General features: G+C 43.1%; 2 protein-coding genes across 2 annotated transcripts in view; both read right to left on the reverse strand.

Moving 5' to 3' along the window:
- Nucleotides 1-21848, reverse strand: part of cep85l (centrosomal protein 85L) — a gene marked incomplete at its 5' end in the record, with an annotated part of 170800 nt that overhangs the window by 134609 nt on the left and 14343 nt on the right. The window lies entirely within an intron of this gene.
- Nucleotides 16967-17794, reverse strand: LOC311229225 (putative nuclease HARBI1; the record flags this gene model as incomplete). The annotated part of the gene is made up of 1 exon (XM_084315297.1): nucleotides 16967-17794. One exon carries the CDS (start codon nucleotides 17792-17794, stop codon nucleotides 16967-16969), a length of 828 nt encoding a protein of 275 aa, XP_084171423.1.

The following is a 21848-nucleotide window of genomic DNA, read 5'->3' on the forward strand; positions in this document are numbered from 1 at the left end:
CCGCTGGTCCAGGTGCTGTTCCTCGGTGCGGGTCGTGCGTCGTGCTCACCCGTGAATAGCGTCGGGGGTCTGTAGCGCAGCTCCGCGGGGGTATAGCCTGGGCTGTACTGGACCTCCTGGTCCGGTAGAGTACTGTGCTGTCGTCGGGCGTGGTTCTCCTCCTCTTCCTCTTCATCTTCCGTTAGGTCATCCAGGGCTTGTAGTCTCTGATTTAGCCTCTCCGCAGTGTATGCTGCTCCTTCCCGGTGGCTGGGTCTCGCTTGGACCGGTTGGGGAAGGGGGTCTGCGGGGGGTATAAACCTCGTCTGTTGGTCAAGTTCAGGGTCGCTTACTCGGCTAGAGGATGCCGCCCTGGAGTGATGTCTAGACGAGTTCCTGGAGCCTCTGGTGGAGGGAGGGGGTGTTGTCCTTCTGATCAGCTGTTCTATTAGTTGCGCTTGTGCTCTGTCGCGCTCGGCTTCGCGCTTGGTGAGATCCGATTCTCTCTGGGCACCGGTGGCGGCGCGCTGGGCGTCGGCCCGGTCTCTTGCCATATTCTCTTCCATCTGAATGCGTCTTATTTCCAGGCGTATGTGCTCTTCTTCGCTCCGTTGCTGTATCTGCAATCGATCGCGTTCACCCTGGAGTCTATCGCGTTCAGTAGAGGCTTTCAGGCTGACGAGGAATGCCTGCTGTAGTGTCCTCTCTGCCTCGCTGGGAGAAGACGGTTGTATAGGGGAGCCGTCCCTTGGGGTACTCCGTGCGGAGTCTTGGAGCTCTATCTCCACGGTGCTCTCCTCATCTTCTTCCGTGCCGAGTTCTCTCTCGGTAGTGTTGTCTTCCTCCCGGGACTCGTCGGGGACTACTTCTTCGGTATTGGCGGGGTGTAAAGTCATGTCTGGTTCCCCCTGGTCCCCACCGTGAGCTGGGTCAGTTACGTTAGAACCCATAGGGGCCTCTATGGTCGGGGTAGCCTGGTCGTTAGGGTTAGACATAATTTTACTTTCTAGTTTTACCGCGTTTACTGTTGGTAGAAGACTAGGTTGTTGACTGACAGCGTAAGCCTCTAGGTACTGAGGGAGCTGTCGTTTGCGCCGCGGGCGTTGTTGGTTAGGAGGATCGTTTCGTGGAGTGTTCATCATAGGCCATTTTAATATTAATAACACTATATTAATATTACACTGATTACCATCCGGCTCGAAGGACCAATTGTAACTGAGGGGTACAATTCCCTGACTGTATTGTTAGATATGATACTTACTACCACTACCTCTTGTACTTTAGACTCTGGCCACCCAGTACTAGGTATAAATAATTATGATAAACACTCCCACCTGATGAAACGGATCCAACACAAATGTACCAAGTCGAAAGTCTGCGTTTAATAATAATACATAGCAAAGGGTATGTACAACGATCACTTAATTACATTTATGATTTGAAATAGTATGCACTTTTATGGCAAATGAGTATTCGTAGGTAGATCAATATCGAATGTCCAATCTCTGATTGCGCAGGAAGCAAATATACAACCTGGAATATTTAGGGAACAATAGCAATGATACTTGAATGATTATATAGCTGGATACACTAGGGGAAGGTTCCGGCTGCTTGTAGGACAGCTGGAGGGGGGGGGTAGAGTCTGGCTGTATCCCGTCTGGCCGAGGGTATCCTGGGAGAGCCCACAGTCGTGCGACCCGGTGCCCAGCGATCCTCGATCCACAGATGAAAGCAGTTGGACTCTCTGTGGCCGGCGTCCTCCGGTCCACGATGGAGAGACGTGAGGCGACCTCGTCGTGTAGAGCGTCTTCTCACCTGTCGTCCTCTCCGGGGGGGGTATTTCCAACACACCGCAGTGTTGGCCTTTATCCATAGAATAATCAAAGTACTCAAAGCATAATCCAAGCCGGGGAAGGCTAGCCGTCGTCGGTAGAATAATCCAATATACAGGTCCACTCGCTCTTTGGCCTGGAGCTCCTCGGGTGCAGCTTCACGTGGGGTCAACCACCCTGGATAAGCGTCCAGCTGATGCCCGAAACGATGGGGGTGCTGATTACTATAGAACTCTTACCGCACGAGGCACTACATATGAATAGACTATTATTAGCTTAATAGAATACGTCCAACTCGACGATATAGTGCCAAATATGACTATTCAAATACTAATATACACGATGTCTCAATGCCGATACTGGGCCGAATTGGCCTTACTGCCCACACGTGGTTCGCGGGGAGGCTTTTCCGTCTGTCACTCTGTTGGAGGGTAAGGAACTGGACTAAAAGAAAGCTCTACTTTAATAGCGCAGTATATATACGCACTATGAACAAATAGTACCATTAGTGGTGCGGTAGACATATTCCTACGCGGAACTAGGACTTGTCCATACATGTTGAGCGGTACGATTGAACCTGGTCTGAGGGGTATGGCGACCTGGCACCAAGGTCTCGTCCAATGGTAGAATGGAGACTATTATGGGATGTTCAGTAGACTAGAAGGGATATTCAATGCATATTGTACAAGGAATATACAAGGGATATCAGGGGATATACAAATACAATTAAATATATATATAAATAAATATATATATTCGGTTTAATCTGATCCTTCAGAACAGTCACAGTATGACATCGATCTCCAAAATAAGAAAAAAAATAAAAATAAAATGTGGGGCCTCTAGTGACGAGGGGCCTCCAAAATATTTTAAAATAAAAGTAAAAAAAAAAAAAATATATACTAATTTGGGGCCTCTTGTGACGAGGGGCCTCCAAAAGGCCTCTGGTGACGAGGGGCCTTCAAATTTTTTTTTAATTAAAGTTAAAAAAAATTAAATAAATGTTGGGGCCTCTAGTGACGAGGGGCCTCAAAAAAAATAAAAATTTGAAAAATTTAAAAGAAATACCTTTTTTTTGGAGGCCCCTCATCACTAGAGGCCCACGGGCCATGGCCCGGACGGCCCGGTCGTTAATCCGGCCCTGGGTTATGTTATGTTTTAGGTGAAAATTATGACAAGCGTTCGGGCATTGCAGCTTGGCTAACACGTGAGGACCCACCACCACCAGGAGGTAGAGCGGTCGCCTGGTAATCTGAAGATTCCCTGGTTCGATTCCAGTGTCCTTGAGCAAGACGTTTAACCCCTAACTAGGGCTGCACGATTTTGGGAAATAATCTAATTGCGATTTTTCTGACAGATATTGCGATTGAGATTAAATTTGCGATTATAATTATATATTTTTTAAGCAGCCCCACAGAGGTTTATTGTAAAATGCGGCTTGCATCTGGCCTACGCGGTGGGTCTGTTCGGGACACCGAGCCTGAAAATGTTTCTTTTTACCTGGGAATCGATACTGGTACCCAACGGTACCTTTTTTTCTGTACTTTACTCTCCCTCTCTGAAGTCTAAACTTCACAACACACAATCTAAAACCCCTTACCTCCCTCTCCCAAACCGATCTTGTATCTCAATGGGACTTCCTGGTTAAATTAATTAATTTAAAAAAGAAAAATGTAAAGTGATTATTTTTTTTGCGATTTGATAATTGCATCATTCCATTTAGATTTTTTAAATCGATTAATCGTTCAGCCCTACCCCTAACTGCTCCCAACAAGCAGGTTGGCACCTTGCATTGTTGGACTGATTGACTGACTGACTACATACGTCATTCCATAAGTACACCTTTATTTATAGAGCACCTTTCAATAAGATAAAGTAACAAAGTGCTTCACACACTCTAAGATCAAAATACAAACTTCTCCTGTGGTCTTCCTGGCTCTTGGTCTTTTTGTACAACAGGTTTTGAATCCTTACCCTTTAGTGTGTCTTACTTGCTATTACCTTAAAACGAATTAGAGCCAAGTGAATCAATATATCGCCATCGCCGATATATTAGTATGGGTGTGTGTATGTTACTGATGTTTGATAAGCTGGATTTTATGGGATCTAGTGGACTCATTTTTAAAACTAGCACTAAGATAGAAACCAGAGATCCTGAGGAATCCATCAGTACCGGCCATGTCACACTAGCTCACCCACGTAGGGGGTCGATGTTCGAGCTACATTTTAGACAGCGTGTATCACCACAGTGGCTCAGTGGTTAGAACTGTCACCTCACAGCAAGAACCTGGGTACAAACCACAGCAGGGGGCCTTTCTGTGTGGAGTTTGCATGTTCTATCCGTGTTGGCATGGATCTCTCTGGTTTCCTCCCACACCATAAGTCATGCATGCTAGGTTTCCTGCCGTTGCCCCTGGCCAAGGTAGGCTACTGGCATTAAACCTACAACCGGAGTTGGACTATGCGGCTGCCCACGGCTCCTAAATAGTCAGGATGGATCAAATGCAGAGGACGAATTTCCCCCAAGGGGATTAATAAAGGTTCAACTTGACTTAACTTGAATAGGCGTGGCCAGTGAACGTTTGTGTAAAAATCTGTATCGGGCTCTATATAAAAGAAATAATAATAATAGCATTACAGTGTCCCTTACATCTGTTTTTCACAGGTTGCTTACAATACAGACTTTGACCTTTTCTGCCAATTGTGGCACCATTGTAAGTCACTGTGAGTGTAAGACAAAATGTTGTGAAGGGCCAGATTAAACCGAATATATATATTTATTTATATATATATATTTAATTGTATTTGTATATTCTCTAATATTCCTTGATATCCCTTGTATATTCCTTGTACAATATGCATTGAATATCCATTCTAGCCTACTGAACATCCCATAATAGTCTCCATTCTACTATTGGTCGAGACCTTGGTGCCAGGCTGCCATACCCCCCAGACCCAGTTCAAACGTACCGCTCAACATGTACGAACAAGTCCTAGTTCCGCGTAGGAATCTGGCTACCGCACCACTAACGGTACTATTTGTTCATAGTGCGTATATATACTGCGCTACTAAAGTAGGACTTCCTTTTCAGTCCAGTTTCTTACCCTCCAATAGAGTGACAGACGTAAAGCCTCCCCGCGACGCCACGTGTGGGAGTAAGGCCAAGTTCGGCCTACCATCGGTATTGAGACATCGTGTATATTAATATTTGAATAGTCATATTTGGCACTATATCGTCGAGTTGGACGTAGTCTATTAAGCTAATAATAGTCTATTCATATGTAGTGCTTCGTGCGGTGAGAATACTATCGTAGTCAGTACCCCATCGTTTCGGGCAGAGAACTGGCTGCTTATCCAGGGTGGCCGACCCCATGTGAGGCTGCACCCGAGGAGCCCCAGAGCCGACGAGCGAGTGGACCTGTATACCGGATTATTCTACCGACGACAGCCCGCCTTCCCAGGCACGGATTATGCTTTGTGTACAGTGATTATTCCATGGATAAAGACCCCCAACACTGCCGTGTGTTGGAACCCCCCCCCCTGGAGAGGACGCAAGGTGAGGAGGCGCTCTGCAAGACGAGGTCGCTTCACGTCTCTCCTCCGTGGACCGGAGAGAGCCGGCCCACAGAGAGTCCAGCTGCTTTCATCTGTGGTCCAAGGATCGCTGGCGCATTGAACTGCACTACTGTGGGTTCACCCAGGATACCCTTAGCCGGACGAGGCAGCCAGACTCTACCCCCCCCTCCCTCCTACTCCTGTTGTCTTACAAGCAACCGGATTAACCCCCCTAGTGTATCCAGTCTTATAATCATTAAAGTATCATTGCTGTTATTCCTTAACTATTCCAGGTCGTATATTTACCACCTGCGCCATCAGAGATTGGACATTCTCTATTGATATACCGACGAATACTCTTTGCCATAAAAGTGCATACTATTTCAATTCATAAATGTAATTAAGTGATTAAGTGCTTGCTCTACACACCATTGCTGTGTAGGAATAAATACCTACTTCGACTTCGTACATTTGTGTTGGATCCGTTTCATCTACGTGAGAGTGTTTATCATAATATATTTATGCCGAGTACTGGGTGGCCGAATATAAAGTACAAAGGTAGTGGTAGTAAGTATCATATCTAGTAATACAGTCAGGGAATTGTACCCCTCAGTTACACAAAATGTCTTCATGGAATTAAACCAATCCTCATATAGACCTCCTCTCCCAAACTCCACTGTGACGATCACAGCTCAGAGGATCAGAGGATTGTATCCACTTATGGCCTGGCTACCCCCCGTGGCGACAGTGAGGGAAGAACACACAGTGGCGCTATGCGGTAGGTTTGTTATACCGTAGATGACTGTTAAAGGGACAATCCACCCTAAAGTAGAATTCACATCTGTTATTTCTATAATACTGTACAATAGAGCTGCCGCGATAACCGCATTACCGCGGTATCGCTGTTGCATCACGCTCACCGCAGAGTTAGGCTGAATACCGCGTCACCGCTGTTTTTTATCATAATAATAAAGTTGGCTTGCGGCTTGCGGCTCTGCAGATATACCCTACTCGGTTCCAAGCGACCCTATTGGGTAGAAGTGGTACCAGAAAAGTCATGTGAAACATTGCAGACCACTGACTGGTCAGAAGAGAGACGCGTCACACTTTGTAGCCTCGCTCTGAACAATAACAGAACGCCGGCGCCGCCATCTTTACTGCCTCGCTAAGGATGCATTACGTTCAGGATTTGTTTGCGACAGAACCAAGCAATAAACAAAAAAGAATGGATTCACTGTGTATTCTGCCTTATTTATTGATGAAACAAAACCGACATCAACCCAATTTACCACCGAGCGGAGAGTTTAGTGTCACAACAAGATCGCTGATGTGTTAAGTTTGTTGTTGTTAATACTACCGTCAGCCGATATACACGAGAGGTAACGTTAAACCCGGGTTTGCTTGGTAGAATACACAATGAGAGGTAACGTTAGCTTTGGCAGAATAGACGCAACGAGAGTCTGGTTAATGTTGTTATTGATTGATTGATTGATTGATTTAAACTGTGTTAAACTCTGGCTTGCTGCAAGCCCTCGGACATCTATGCCCACGGAGCTTTCAGTGTACACAAGCGAGCGGCCCCGCCTGCATTCCCACACGGAGACAAACGGAGTAGTACCTGGCTGCAGTGGAAAAGGAACGAAGTACCAGTTACCTAAAGCGGGTTGAGTCGAGTAGGTACTATGCAGTGGAAAAGCGCCATTAGACTAGAGGCAGGCTATAAGAGTAGACTACAAAAAAAATAAAAATGCATTCAAACTTTTTTTTTTTTGTGCGCACTGTGCGGTAATTACCGCGGCGGTAGGAAATATTTCGCAAATTCGTGCGGTAAGGAAAATATCAATACCGCGGCAGCTCTACTGTACAAGTCAGTTTAGGTTTGTGAATAATGAACAAGAGGAGAGGAAAGGAGAGGAAGAGAGGAGAAGAAGAGATGAGAGGAGGAGAGGAAATGGTGAGAGGAGGAGAGGAGAGGAGAGTAACCATGGTGATTACTGGGATATGATGACACTATGACAGTAATCATGGTGATTTTACTGGGATATGATGACAGTATGGCAGTAACCATGGCGATTTTACTGGGATATGATGACAGTATGGCAGTAACCATGGCGATTTTACTGGGATATGATGACACTATGACAGTAACCATGGTGATTTTACTGTGATATGATGACACTATGACAGTTACCATGGTGATTTTACTGGGATATGATGACACTATGACAGTAACCATGGTGATTTTACTGGGATATGACGACACTATGATAGTAACCATGGTGATTTTACTGGGATATGATGACACTATGACAGTAACCATGGTGATTTTACTGTGATATGATGACACTATGACAGTAACCATGGTGATTTTACTGGGATATGATGACACTATGACAGTAATCATGGTGATTTTACTGGGATATGATGACAGTATGGCAGTAACCATGGCGATTTTACTGGGATATGATGACAGTATGGCAGTAACCATGGCGATTTTACTGGGATATGATGACACTATGACAGTAACCATGGTGATTTTACTGTGATATGATGACACTATGACAGTTACCATGGTGATTTTACTGGGATATGATGACACTATGACAGTAACCATGGTGATTTTACTGGGATATGACGACACTATGATAGTAACCATGGTGATTTTACTGGGATATGATGACACTATGACAGTAACCATGGTGATTTTACTGTGATATGATGACACTATGACAGTAACCATGGTGATTTTACTGGGATATGATGACACTATGACAGTAACCATGGTGATTTTACTGTGATATGATGACACTATGGCAGTAACCATGGTGATTTTACTGTGATATGATGACACTATGACAGTAACCATGGTGATTTTACTGTGATATGACGACACTATGACAGTAACCATGGTGATTTTACTGTGATATGATGACACTATGACAGTAACCATGGTGATTTTACTGTGATATGATGACACTATGACAGTAACCATGGTGATTTATTTTACTGTGATATGACGACACTATGACAGTAACTATGGTGACTTTACTGTGATATGATGACACTATGACAGTAACCATGGTGATTTTACTGTGATATGATGACACTATGACAGTAACCATGGTGATTTTACTGGCATATGATGACACTGACAGTAACCATGGTGACTTTACTGGGATACAGTATGGGTACATGTTATGATTCAGAGCTGAAGGCCTCATTTGGATGTAGCAGCCCACATGCTATGAGCCCAGTCAGTCACTAATTCATCCTCAACGGGCCGACGTGTCACTTGAAGACTCATGAAGACTGCACTGGACATGGGGACCAGGATGAGACCAGTCCTGAGACAAAACACAAGCTGAGCTCATCATCCCCTCCTCTGTCTCCTCCCTGTCTGCTACTCTAAACAGAGATTTATTAGCCTGCTAATCTACAAAGAGAGGGGGGGAGGTGAAGAGAGGGGAGGAGGATATTAAACCAACAAGAACAAAGAGAGGATGAGGAGAGAAGAGAGGAGAAGAGAGAAGATGATAATTTATACCAACAAGAACAAAGAGAGGAGAGGAGAGGAAGAGGGGAGAGGAAGAGAGGAAGAGAGGAGAAGGAGAAAAGAGAAGATGATAATTTACACCAACAAGAACAAAGAGAGGAGAGGAGAGGAAGAGGGGAGAGGAAGAGAGGAGAGGAAGAGAGAAGAGGAGAAAAGAGAATATGATCATTTACACCAAAAAGAACAAGGAGAGGAGAGGAGAGGAAGAGAGGAAAGGAGAGGAAGAGAGGAGGAGAAGAAGAAGAGAGGAAGAGATGAGAGGAGGGGAGGAAATTGTGAGAGGAGAAGAGGAGAGGAAGAGGAGAAGAGGAGAGGAAGAGAGAAGAGAAGAGGAAGAGGAGGAAGAGAGGAAGAGAGGAGAAGAGGAAGAGAGGAGAGGAGAGGAGAAGAGGAAGAAAGGAGAGGAGGAGAGGAAGAGAGAAGAAGAGGAAGAGAGAAGAAGAGGAAGAGGAGAGGAGAGGAGGAAGAGAGGAGAGGAAGATAGGAGAGGAGGACTGTCTCCTAACCTCAAGCTAATGCTGTGACAGGAAGACCTGCCTCGTGTGTCTAATAAGTGACCAAGAGGGTCAGTGAACAAGAGGGTCAGAACAGCGAGTTAGTGGAGAGGGTTCGAGGCCTAGCAGTGAGGCTTCACAGTGACATTAACCCTTTCACTGGCACACCACAGAAGGTTAACCCTTTATTATCACACACAACCGACAGTCGGCTGTTGTGTGGCAGGCAGTGAAAGGGTTAACCTTCTATGTATTGTCGCAGTGAAAGGGTTAACCGTTTTTGTAGTGTGGCAGTGAAAGGGTTAAGAGGTGTAGTTAGACCTCTCCATGACTGTCTAACGTGGGAGTATGTGGGAGTACTACAAGAAGATGGTTTCTTAAAAGCATATATTATACTAAAGTTGTTTCAGAATCACAACGCACCACCAATACAATGATTCCTATCAAAAATCCATACACTGATTGATTAAATATTACTAAATAAACATCACCTTTTCTATGCTGCTTTAAATATGATGCTACTACAGTATGTCTCTTGCGTTACAAGTAAATGTACTGTAGCATTGCCGCAGAGGGCCTTTAAGTCTGTTGACGTGATTTATTCATACGGTATGTAGAGGATGAGAGACAAAAAAGATAACAGGGGTGTTGGTGACGGGGATACAGAGAACCAGGCTGTGCAACACTGCAATATATTAGATATTAAAAACATGAAGTTGGACATACTGTGGGTTGAACCAACTGGCGCCACAGAACCCCAAATATTCTAAATATTATGGAGGAACTGAGCCGCTGGTTTTTGCACAAAGGCAGCTATAGGAGTAGTTAAGGCCAGGAAGGCTTGGAAGAAACACACAGTAACAAACACTAGCACAGTGTAACACACACTAACACAGAGCAACACACACTAACACACAGTAACACAGTCACACACTAGCACAGTGTAACACACACTAACACAGATTGACACAGAGCAACACACACTAACACACAGTAACACAGTCACACACTAGCACAGAGTAACACACACTAACACAGATTGACACAGAGCAACACACACTAACACACAGTAACACAGTCACACACTAGCACAGAGTAACACACACTAACACAGATTAACACAGAGCAACACACACTAACACACAGTAACACAGTCACACACTAGCACAGAGTAACACACACTAATACAGATTAACACAGAGCAACACACAGTAACACACAGTAACAAACACCAACACAGAGCAACACACACTAACACATGTTATTAACACAGACACCAAAACACAGTAACACACACACTAATATACAGTAATATACACTAACGCACAGTAATACACACTACTTAACACACAAAAAGAAAACACCAAAACACAGTAACATACACTAACACAGAGTAACACAAACACACACATTATTAACACACATAAAAAGACAGTAATACACACATTAACACTAAGGCTGTCAAAGTTAAGGCGTCATTACTAGATTTCACTCATGTGTATTATTGATACTCTCATTGATACTATGTTTTTTTTTTATTACTCAAAGTGTGTGTGTGTGTGTGTGTGTGTGTGTGTGTGTGTGTGTGTGTGTGTGTGTGTGTGTGTGTGTGTGTGTGTGTGTGTGTGTGTGTGTGTGTGAGAGAGAGATAGATGGGGTGAGAGAGATGAGGAAGGGGCAAGAGAGAAAGAGAGCTGGGAGAGGGTGTGTGTGGGTGTGTGTGTGTGTGTGTGTGTGTGTGTGTGTGTGTGTGTGTGTGTGTGTGTGTGTGTGTGTGTGTGTGTGTGTGCGTGCGTGCGTGAGAGAGAGAGAGGGGGGGGTGTGCGAGTCCTCAGCCCTTGTGTGGATTAATGTAACAAGTTCCTAACGTTTTCTTTCCCCTATTATTTCATGCACTTTATTCATTGTTTTAAATTATTATTTTCTTTTAAGTAATTTTGTGCATCACTCTTTTGAATTTGATGCAAATTTGCAATGCATGAGGGTCATCCTTTTGTGTTAAATGGCTGCATAAAACAAGCATTTGTTGACTCTCATGTTGATAAGAGTATTAAAACTTGAAAAATATTCGTTTAAGGTAGATTTTTTTTTTTTTTAATTAGATTCATTTGCGATTAATCGCGAGTTATGGACAATCATGCGATTAATCAGATTAAATATTTTAATCGATTGACAGCACTAATTAACACACAATAAAACATACCAAAACACAGTAACACACATGAACACTTAATAAACACAGTAAAACACAAACCTAACCATTACTCAAAGATGTAGATGTGGAGATGACACCAATAGTCTGTCATGTGTTGAATGTGAAGTCAAGTGTTACTGTAAGTGTGAAGAGGAGGAGATGATGAGAGAGAGAGAGAGCGAGAGCGAGAGAGAGAATGTCCTCCATTGATCCTATAGATGTTCTCTAGTATTCTTAGCTCTTCAAGGAGGGAATGCGAGGCATCTATCCTAAATGTCTCCTCCTCTTCCTCCTCTCACCTCTGACGCTATTTCTGCTCCATATGAGACACACACACACACACAGGCCCATGCGCCACCGTGGCTCAGGTGTCTGCCCCTCGCCACTCTGTCCTCACCACAGTAACCAGAAACCATAGTAACGACCCAGTCGCGACCTGCTGCCATTGCGGGTCGTGGCAGACGGACCTGGACGGGAGCTCACATGGGCCAACATAAGAAACTGATAGGGTTGTGTTTCACACAGCGATGACCTCAGAAGGATAGTAGCGGCCCCTGAAAGCTGTCCCCTCTTAGGTCCATTAATCAGTCCAGTCACTGTAGTCAACCTGGGCTTTTGATTTTATTAGTCGATTAGTCCTTTTAAATGCTTTTCCGCCCCCCCCCCCCCCCCATGCTGGATGAGTCATTTCCTGAAAATAATTATAAGCACGTCTCTGGTGAGCACTAGATTTAAAGACGTCCTTCTGCATTTTTTAAACGCATTTTTAAAAAGTGTCAATTAACGGGCTGAGTTGACTAAGACTTTATTGCGTCTAGGACAGGGGTCAGCAACCTTTACTATCAAAAGAGCCACTTTTCCCCCGTCCCACAAAATAAAATGCTCAGGGAGCCGCACAACCTATTTACCCTTAAAATGAAGATAACACAGTGTATAACGTTTTATATATCCCCAAGCATACCCCACATTTAGCATAAAACGCCTGACAATTGCATACCCAAAGTAATTTGCGATTTATTATACTTTATACTTATAGCACACAGTTTGTTGCATTAATGGGATTATAAAGCAATAAAAAGAAAAATGTTGACTTTTTATTGCTGTTTTTACCTGTTATAACAAAGGAAAACCTCAAACTCTTATGAAGAGGAGAAAAAATACTGGCTGTGTAGACCTATTTTTTAATAAAACACAGAAGAGACAAAACACTGGCATCTGTAGACCTACTTTGAAATAAAAACCTGAACTATTCAGGTATATTTGAGTCCTTCCCTTATTTGTGGAACATTTATCAAATAAAAAGTAGTCCACTTTGAAAAAAGACTACCATGTGTAGACCTACTTTGAAATAAAACACAGAAAAGGAGAAAAAACACTGGCATCTGTACTAGACCTACTTTGAAATAAAACCCTGAACTATGCAGCTCTATTCCTTCCCTTATTTGTGGAAAATCTATAAAATAAAAAGTACATTTTTCGTTGTTCGCAAATTTCGCACCACATATCAGGCATACTACAGGAAAGCCTGCATCGTTAGTCGTGAAAACAAATTAATCTGTCCACGCTGAATTAAACCCTCTATTTTCCTCAGACTTTCCTTTTTTTGGATTTATCCATGGTTATAGCTTACTGGGGGGTCGGAAACTCAAGATTAGCCACTTGCAACTATCTTAGTTGATGAAATATTTTTTCATTTCAGTGTCACAGTATGACATCGATCTCCAAAAAAAAAAGGGGAGCCGCAGCTGATTGGCTAAAGAGCCGCATGCGGCCTCGAGGCCGCAGGTTGCCGACCCCTGGTCTAGGACAACCCTGCTAAGTATGCTACTAAGTCTACTTCCAAACACGCTCTTGTGAAGTTTAAATCCACTGCTGGCAATGTTTCAATGACAGACGTTAAAATACTGTCCCTCGCTCACACTGTGCAGTGGGCAGAAAAAGCAGAGAGAGAACTTGTTGCCGTATAGCTGTCTCTCTTCCAACATGGCTGACTGTAACCATTGGTAACCCTGTGCAGGAGTCGGAGCAAGTCAACTGTTCCACTGTGACTTGTTTACAAGATCCAGTAATACGTTTAAGTTTAAGTTTATTTGGATCCCCATTAGCCACAGCAGTGCTGGGGCTATTCTTCCTGGGGTCCATAACACGTAAAGACTTTATACACTCACAACATTCACATGGCATACAGACAATTATAACAACAATAAATACTCCTTATCAAATTCATAATACAATACATATGATACTCATAATCAATTCATAATACAATACAACAATACCTACTCATAATTAATTCATAATACAATACAGCATAATATACTATTTAGCTTTTACATACATTATCTGTTCATAAACCATTATCCTTCCAATACATTTCAATTTCAATTTATACAATCTTCTAATAATATATCCATATCAGACACATACCTTTTCATCTACGTAAGATGGCACTATAAAACCTTTGTTGATATATTTCTCGTATATCAACTAGGGCTGACCCCTATTAGTCGACTAATCGGTCGAAAAGGAGCCGTAGTCGACTGGCCAACCTCTTAGTCGAATATATATATATATATTTTATCATTCTTTCCAAAAGAAAAGAGGCCTAGAAGCGTGGCTAACGCTAATGGCACGCATACCAGAGGCTAACTGCCTACGAAAACGGGCACAGAGGCACTGAAAGAGGATTTCACCCGTCTAATGAACACACTAGACTAGACAAATATCAAGATGTATCCATCAGTGGACCAATTGCATGCTTTTGCAGAGGACAAGAAGCCTTCAGTCGACTCCTTCAGACATTAAGCACCCCCACAGACCAAATGGAATGATACAAAATGTAAAAAAAATATGTAATTTCTTTTTAAATATTATACTTTTTTTTTTTTACCAATAGTCGACTAACGGCAAATTTTGGCCAATCATAGTCGACCATCCAAATTCTTAGTTGGGGACAGCCCTAATATCAACACATGATAACGATTGTTTTTGCCCTTATGGTGCGTTCACGTCAGGTGGGAAGAAGCGGAAGAACCAGCTTCCGACTGGGAAAAGCCATTCACGTCAGCCTCCTAGTGGTAATTCCTACTAGGTCATATGGGAGTTTTTTATATACCCCGATATCTCCCACTTCGCGTCCCGAAATGCGGAAGTAACTATCAACCATCATGGCAGCAAGCTTGACGGCGATGTCGGCAATACAAGGTAAATACAAATCAAAATGATCACTTTGATCACATAATCAGAATAATACAATCATACTGCTGTACTCTTCATATGAAAAACGAGCTATACTTGCTGCTGTTCGTCTACAGTTGATTTTAAAGTAACTTGCTAACGACTTGTAGCAATAGGTTGAAATAATAATAATAGTTGAAAACTTTATTAACAGATTGCAGAATAGGTACAGTACAGCTCAACAAGCTTTTCTCCATATAATTGTCTTACAATTCATGAATTGTTGCATATAGTGTCTAGCTAGCTTGCTATTCACCCTAAGTAATACTTATCCCCCCCCCCCCCCTTTTATGTCAGTGTTTGTGGATGCCGAAATGAGGCTTTTCTTCGATAAGAGTACGAAAGCACCCTTTACAGCATCGTTGTACCAGGCTACTGGAGATCCCAGGTACTACCTGGACAAGGCATTGACTATCCTGGTACAGTTGTGTCCAGCTGAAAGAGGAATACCAGGTAAATTCGACATGATTCATTAGCTCTACATTTATTAGCATTATTTATTTTGTGTGGTTGATAATGTTATTACAGTTTTGATTGATTGATTGAAAAGTTTATTAACAGATTGCAGAATGGGTACAGTACAGTACAGCTCAATACATACAATTGTTAAGGGGATGCAGACCAGAGAAAGACTTGTCTTGTTTACATCAGGGTCCCCCATTTTCAATTCATCATAGTCAGATGTGTTTTACAATTAGACATGTTTTGATGTAGCCTATGACATTTCGTTTTTCATTGATATCCCGTTTATTAATATAGGACTTTGTGAGCCAGAAAAAGAGCAGCCAAAAGACAGGGAGCCGGTATGCGAGGGAGAGAGTCCAAGTGAAAGGAAGACGCCTGAACCTTCCACAAGCGGAGTCACCCCCACAGCCCCACTGCCAGCCCCACTGCCAGCGCATGATGGATTCAATAGAGATCAAACTCTGTATTTGATTGACCTAATGCGCCAACATTTAGAAGCAGAGGGGGATGACTTACCTAAATCAATTGCTGAATTAAACACTAGAGTCAGAATGGCTAAGGGAAAAAAGAAGCAGCTCTGGATGGAAATTGCTGCAAAACTGTCTGTTCGGTTTCAGCAGCAGTTCCACCCAGACAAGGTAGCAAGGAAGTGGAGCACTCTTGAAGATGGGTACAAGAAGGTTGTAGATAACAATAAAACCACAGGAAAAGGCGCAATGAGGTTTCAGTTTTACAATGAGATGAATGATCTTCTTAGGGGGCAGCATGATATCTTCTTTCCTGTTGTGGCCTCTGCTGACGGGATTGAGATTCGGCGCCCAGAAGCACTGGGAACACCCACAGCCACCCCAGCTACTGGAGTCAGCTGTCCTCACAAGCGCAAAGGGCGAGTTGCAGAGGATGATGCCCTCCTACAACTGCTGAGAGACTCAGAGGGGGCAAGTCAGAAGCGACATGAAGAGATCTTGGGTCAAATGGTGTCAAACCAGACATCTTTTGAAAATGTTATGGCTTCCTTCTTGGAGAAAATGTAGGTCTGCCAATGCTGCTGTTATGCATATGTTATGCATTGTTGTGCATGTTGAAACTTGAAATAGCACTTTTGTATTTTTGTATCTAAAAAAAATAAGCATTTTTTACATGCATTGTTGTGCATGTTGAAATTGTAGGCCTGCCAATGCTGCTGTTATGCATATGTTATGCATGTTTAAACTTGAAATAGCACTTTTGTATCTAAAAAAAAGAAGCATTTTTACATGCATTGTTGTGAAATAGCACTCACAGTCACAGAGACACAGAATGTTAATGTGACAATACATTTTTTGTATTTTTGTATCTAAAAAAAAAAAAGCAATAGCAGAAGTTAGTTTTGCATTTTTTTTACTTGCATTGTTGTGCATGCTGAAATAGCACTCACAGATAAAACTGCAATAGAAGAACAGAACATTTCATTCTTATTTGTATATTTGAACAATAAAGCAAGGTTATTCTTTCAAAATGATGTTTGCTATAGTTGTTGTGCCCCTGGTATGTGGTTTATCCTATCAGCTGTAGTGTTATACTCTTATAACAAGTACGTGTTCATCACTGCCAGCTTCACTCTAGTCATTTTCATCCTCCACTCTAGGACATCCATCAGGATGGTCCTCGCATCGCCTACAGAGCACATATTATGCAGTGTGCATAAATAAGTTTGACAATAATGTCTAGTCTTGTATTTTGAATACTGCGTAACCGCCTCCATCTACATTTTAACCGTCCGAAGGTTTGCTCAACCACAACTCGACCCTGGCATAACCGAGTGTTATTATGCTGGTCTTCCTCACTCAGCACGCCATTGTCTCGCTTGGGTGTGAGAATAAAGGGATACATATTGCCGATGTAAGCTGAGTCTCCTAACAGCTTGTATTGTCCCATTTTATCTTCCCATTCTGAAAAGAAGGTGGAGGACCTTAGAACTCTCGCGTCATGCACCTTGCCAGGTGCTCCAATAAAAATGTCTGTGAACTGCCCACATTCATCCACTATCCCCTGCAGCAGAATGGAGTAAAAACCCTTCCTGTTTAGGTAGTCCGTTCCTCTAACATTGGGTCTTTGGATTTTAATATGACACCCATCTATTGCTCCAATTATACCATTAGTGCCACATACTCTCCTAAACTTTTCTGCACTGGTGTGTTTGGCACGGTCATTTGGCCACCTTATGAAGACACTACCCAATTCACATGTTTTATCCAACACTTGTATTAGAACTTTGTGTGCAGCTCCTTGAGACAGGTCAAATTTATCAGACACTTCCCTGAATGAATTTTCATTAGCCAGGTACCACAGAAAAAGTACAACCTTTTTAACTAAAGGAACCCCCTCTGTCCCCCCTCCTGTGCCAGCGACTTCATCCAGTCCTCTTTGCTTTAAAAGGTCCAGGTACTGGTTGAACTGGTGTCTCGTTAGTCTCAGATGTCGCTTGAAAGTGTTGTCGTCCATATCCAAAATCAGCCGCCATGCAATGCCCGACTTCAAGATCCCAGGGGCCTCTCTCTCTCTCTCTGACAATGCAGGCAATAACGGACCTACAAAAACGGGGTCATTGATAGAAATAGTGGTGATTTAAACATAAGCCTAAAGTAATCCAAATAATAGCATGGACAGTATGTGTTGAGAATTCGATAGTTATGATTTAGTTATGATTTTGCAATAGTTTAGGTTACCATCTTCGTTTCCTTTGCTCCTCAATGTCTTTCAGAAGGAGATGATAATATCGGTTGATGGTAAAATATTTTATTATAACAATAAGGAGCGCCAAAAATAACACTGGTCTTACGATCGCCATCTTGGATGTGGGCGTTTCCTCGAGTTCAACGCGTGAATGCTTCCTAGTTGTAGCAACGAGATGTCACCTGGTTCGTCCGCTTCTTCCCACCTGACGTGAACGCACCATTAGCAACGGTCGTCTTTTCCCATCATTCCACGAAAAGGCCTCAATTGCTCTAATCGAAAACGAGTGATCCAATCAGAACCATGGACACGGTATCAGTGGAATGTTTGATTGAGTGTTGCTAGGAAAGGGAGCTACAGTCGACTACAGTTGGTTTCCTGTTGTTACAGTGTATTCTAATATCGACCAGCTGACAGAAAATCAGACGTAGTCCATTCTAGATGGCAGGTTTATGTTTGTCTCTGTCGTCACACTGACCAGACTCCGTGGCTATTCTCACTCGCTCAACAGCAACAACAACAACTCCCCTTCTCCTGTGACATCACTGGCCGCCCCGTCTCTAATCCCTCCTCCTATCCCAGAGACCTCCTGCCGTGATCGTGGGCACACTGGGCACCCAGAGGTAATTATGCGGAATCTCACTGCTGCTACCGGGGTGATGTGTATAATTAGGCAGATGGGTCACAGCACAGGGCGGCCTGGTTCCAAACCCTAGGAATGTCCTGCTGCCTTGTTCTAGGTCACACACACAAACACACCTGAGAGAGCTGCTTTAGAAACACAGGGATTCTATATTGAAGGGGGGGGGGGGGGGCTCTGGGATTCTCCAGAGGTACAGGGAAACTGTGTCATCCTTTAGTGAGTGAGTGAGTGAGTGAGTGAGTGAGTGAGTGAGTGAGTGAGTGAGTGAGTGAGTGAGTGAGTGAGTGAGTGAGTGAGTGAGTGAGTGAGTGAGTGAGTGAGTGAGTGAATGCGTGAGTGAGTGTGTAGTTCATTTAATCATTCCCTTCTTCCTGAAGGTTATGCTAGGGCCTAACAAAATTAATAGTTGGTTTCAGGTTGCCGACCGACCCTGCCGATTTAGGTGCGACCCAATATATTTTATGAGTTTTTAGAAAAAATTATAAAAAAAAAAAAAAAAAAAAAAAAAAATTTATAATAAAGTTTCATAGAAATCTTAGTCAAACATTTAGTATTATGGATATTAAACATGCTGGCAGAGTACATGCATCCATGTTGTTGTGAACATTTTAATTAAATAAAGAAATTCCCTATCCATAGTCGCCGTGGGAAAGAATAAAATAAAAAAATAAAATAAAATAAATTCCCTACCTACCCATGGCAAAACTGACAACCAACCTGAAACCAACTATTAATTTTGTTAGGCCTAGGCTATAGAGCGCTGACAAGAGTGCCAGAGATGGGCGAGTGAGAGGGAGAGAAAGGGAGATAGACGGAGAGAAAGGAAGAGAGATGAGAGATGGGAAAGCAAATAAAAGGTTAGATAGGTCATGTTAGGTTATGTTAGACAGATCATGTTAGGTTATGGAGATCACGGAGAGCCTCCGTCTATTCTTTCAGTAAGTGGTCATTTTGTGGAACATGTTGCACATCAACACACAAACAGATCCAGACAGCCATCAGGGCAGAGGGAGGGAGAGGAGATATGATGCTGCGTTCACTGATGCATCTCTAGTCTGGAGACATGGTGCATCAGCCTCATCTTGATTCAGGAAGTAGAGATGACTACTTTAGCTATGATATGTCTACAGGAAGCTATCGTTTCTACACAGGAAGCAGTGCAGACTACTTTATTTCTGATTAATAAGCTGTGTCAGATAAATGGACGAGCTCAGAGGGGAAGGATGGATGTGGTTATGGGAAAATAGAATTCGCTGCAAAAACCTTCTCCAAAAACATGAATGGCATGTTCAGAAATCAAAATCATCTCTGTGTGTGTGCGTGTGCGTGCGTGCGTGTGTGCGTGTGCGCGTGTGTGTGTGTTTTGTGTGCAGTTACTGTTGACCTATATGTATGTACATCCATGCATATTGCGTCTGGAATCCCCTGACTTGTCCAGACTGATTGGATGACCTCTTTCGGAGGCGGGATCTGGCCGTCACTGGGTTGCACTATTTTACACACACGCACGCACGCACACCAAGCAGCCTACATTTACGTGAACCAGGAATTGGTACAAATATAGACTACAACAGCGATGATGAGTTGATGATGCCCTTAGAAAGCGACCTTGGGTTTCTTGAAAGGCGCTATAAAAATTTGATTTATTATTATTATTAGAAACACATTTGTCTTTAGGCTTAACGAGGCCAAGGCTGAAAGCATATACACAACCTACATAAAATAAAACTAAATCAAGACAGGATTCCTTGAACATGAAGGCACACCGTCATGATGGAACCATGCAGAGGTATGGACTTGTCGTTCATCATATTGTAACTAAGTATATCAAATTTATTTTCTATGATAATCAAAAACATTTCCTTGTTGAACTATTATAACGATTTTGCGATAAACATTGTATCAGAGCAGCTGTTCTCAAACTACGGGTTGTGACCCAAAGTGGGGTCGTGGGTAGGTGACAGTGGGGTCACGCATTGGCAAGTAAAACAATAAAAAATGTGTATTGATAACATAGTGCTGTAATAAAATGTTCTAATAAATATGCATGATCAAGTTCAACAACGTGTGCTTTTATTTTGATATTCCTTAATTCCATGTTGAAATTACGCAATACATTAAGTGTGGGGGTCGCCAAAAGAAATCCTAAATAAAATGGGGTTGTGGTATAAAAAAAGTTTGAGAACCCCTGTATTAAGAGTACCCTTCTGAATGAAAAATCACCATGGCAATTGTGGGGTATTGCTAAAAATAAATAAAGACATCCAAGTCAAATCAAGCTCAGACATGGAATACTGTATGTAGGACAGGAAGTGGAAACAAAATTTAAATCCTGAGTGACCTGGATGTAGCCTTGTCCCTCAGGGCCTGGGCTCGGTCTAAACCCTGGCGCATGCTAATGAAGCAGAATGAGGCCAGGCTATCTAATTAAGACACCTCACCAGAGGACAACACTGAACATAGCCTCAGCAGCCCGACTATCAAATGGAATAAATTGAACGGAGAGAGGGCGTGAAAAAGATTAGCGTTATATAAGATGATGAAGGGTGGGAATAGAATAAGAGGAAAGGAGAAGAGAGGAGTGGAGTGGAGTGGAAAAGAGAAGAGAAGTGAGAGAGGAGAGGAGTGGAGAGGGTAAGAGAGGAGAGCAGAAGATAGAGAGCAGGAGATGGCAAGAGAGGAGGGGAGGGACAAAGGAAGGAAGAGGAGAGATAAGAAGAGAAGAGAATCAGATAATAATATGTTAAAAGGCTGCTGGAGGGGTCAGCAGCATTAAGGGTTGATTTAATTAATGTGCATCTCTCTCTGTGTGTGTGTGTGTGTGTGTGTGCGCGTGTGCGTGTGTGTGTGTGTGTGTGTGCACATGCGAGAGCGAGCAGTTGAGACAGGGATAGAAGGAGAACCAGAAACCGACACAGCGACACAGAAAGAGGACAAATGGAGATCAGAGAAAATGGAGAGAAGAACAGAGAGAGAAGGAGAGAAAGGAGGGGAACAAGAATGAGGAGGGAGAGCCGTTATTCCCCAGCTGCCGCTGCTAGCTCAGAGAACAGCTTCCTCTCTCTAGAAGCTATAGATGTTGAGTGTGTCTGTCTGGCCGCTGCTAGCTCAGAGAACAGCAGGTATTATAGTTGGCTTCCTCCATTCTCTGAGGTCATCGCAGTGTTTTAACGCAACCCT

This window comes from Notolepis coatsorum, assembly GCF_963971535.1.
Source record: "Notolepis coatsorum genome assembly, chromosome: 5".
Taxonomy (NCBI): domain Eukaryota; kingdom Metazoa; phylum Chordata; class Actinopteri; order Aulopiformes; family Paralepididae; genus Notolepis; species Notolepis coatsorum.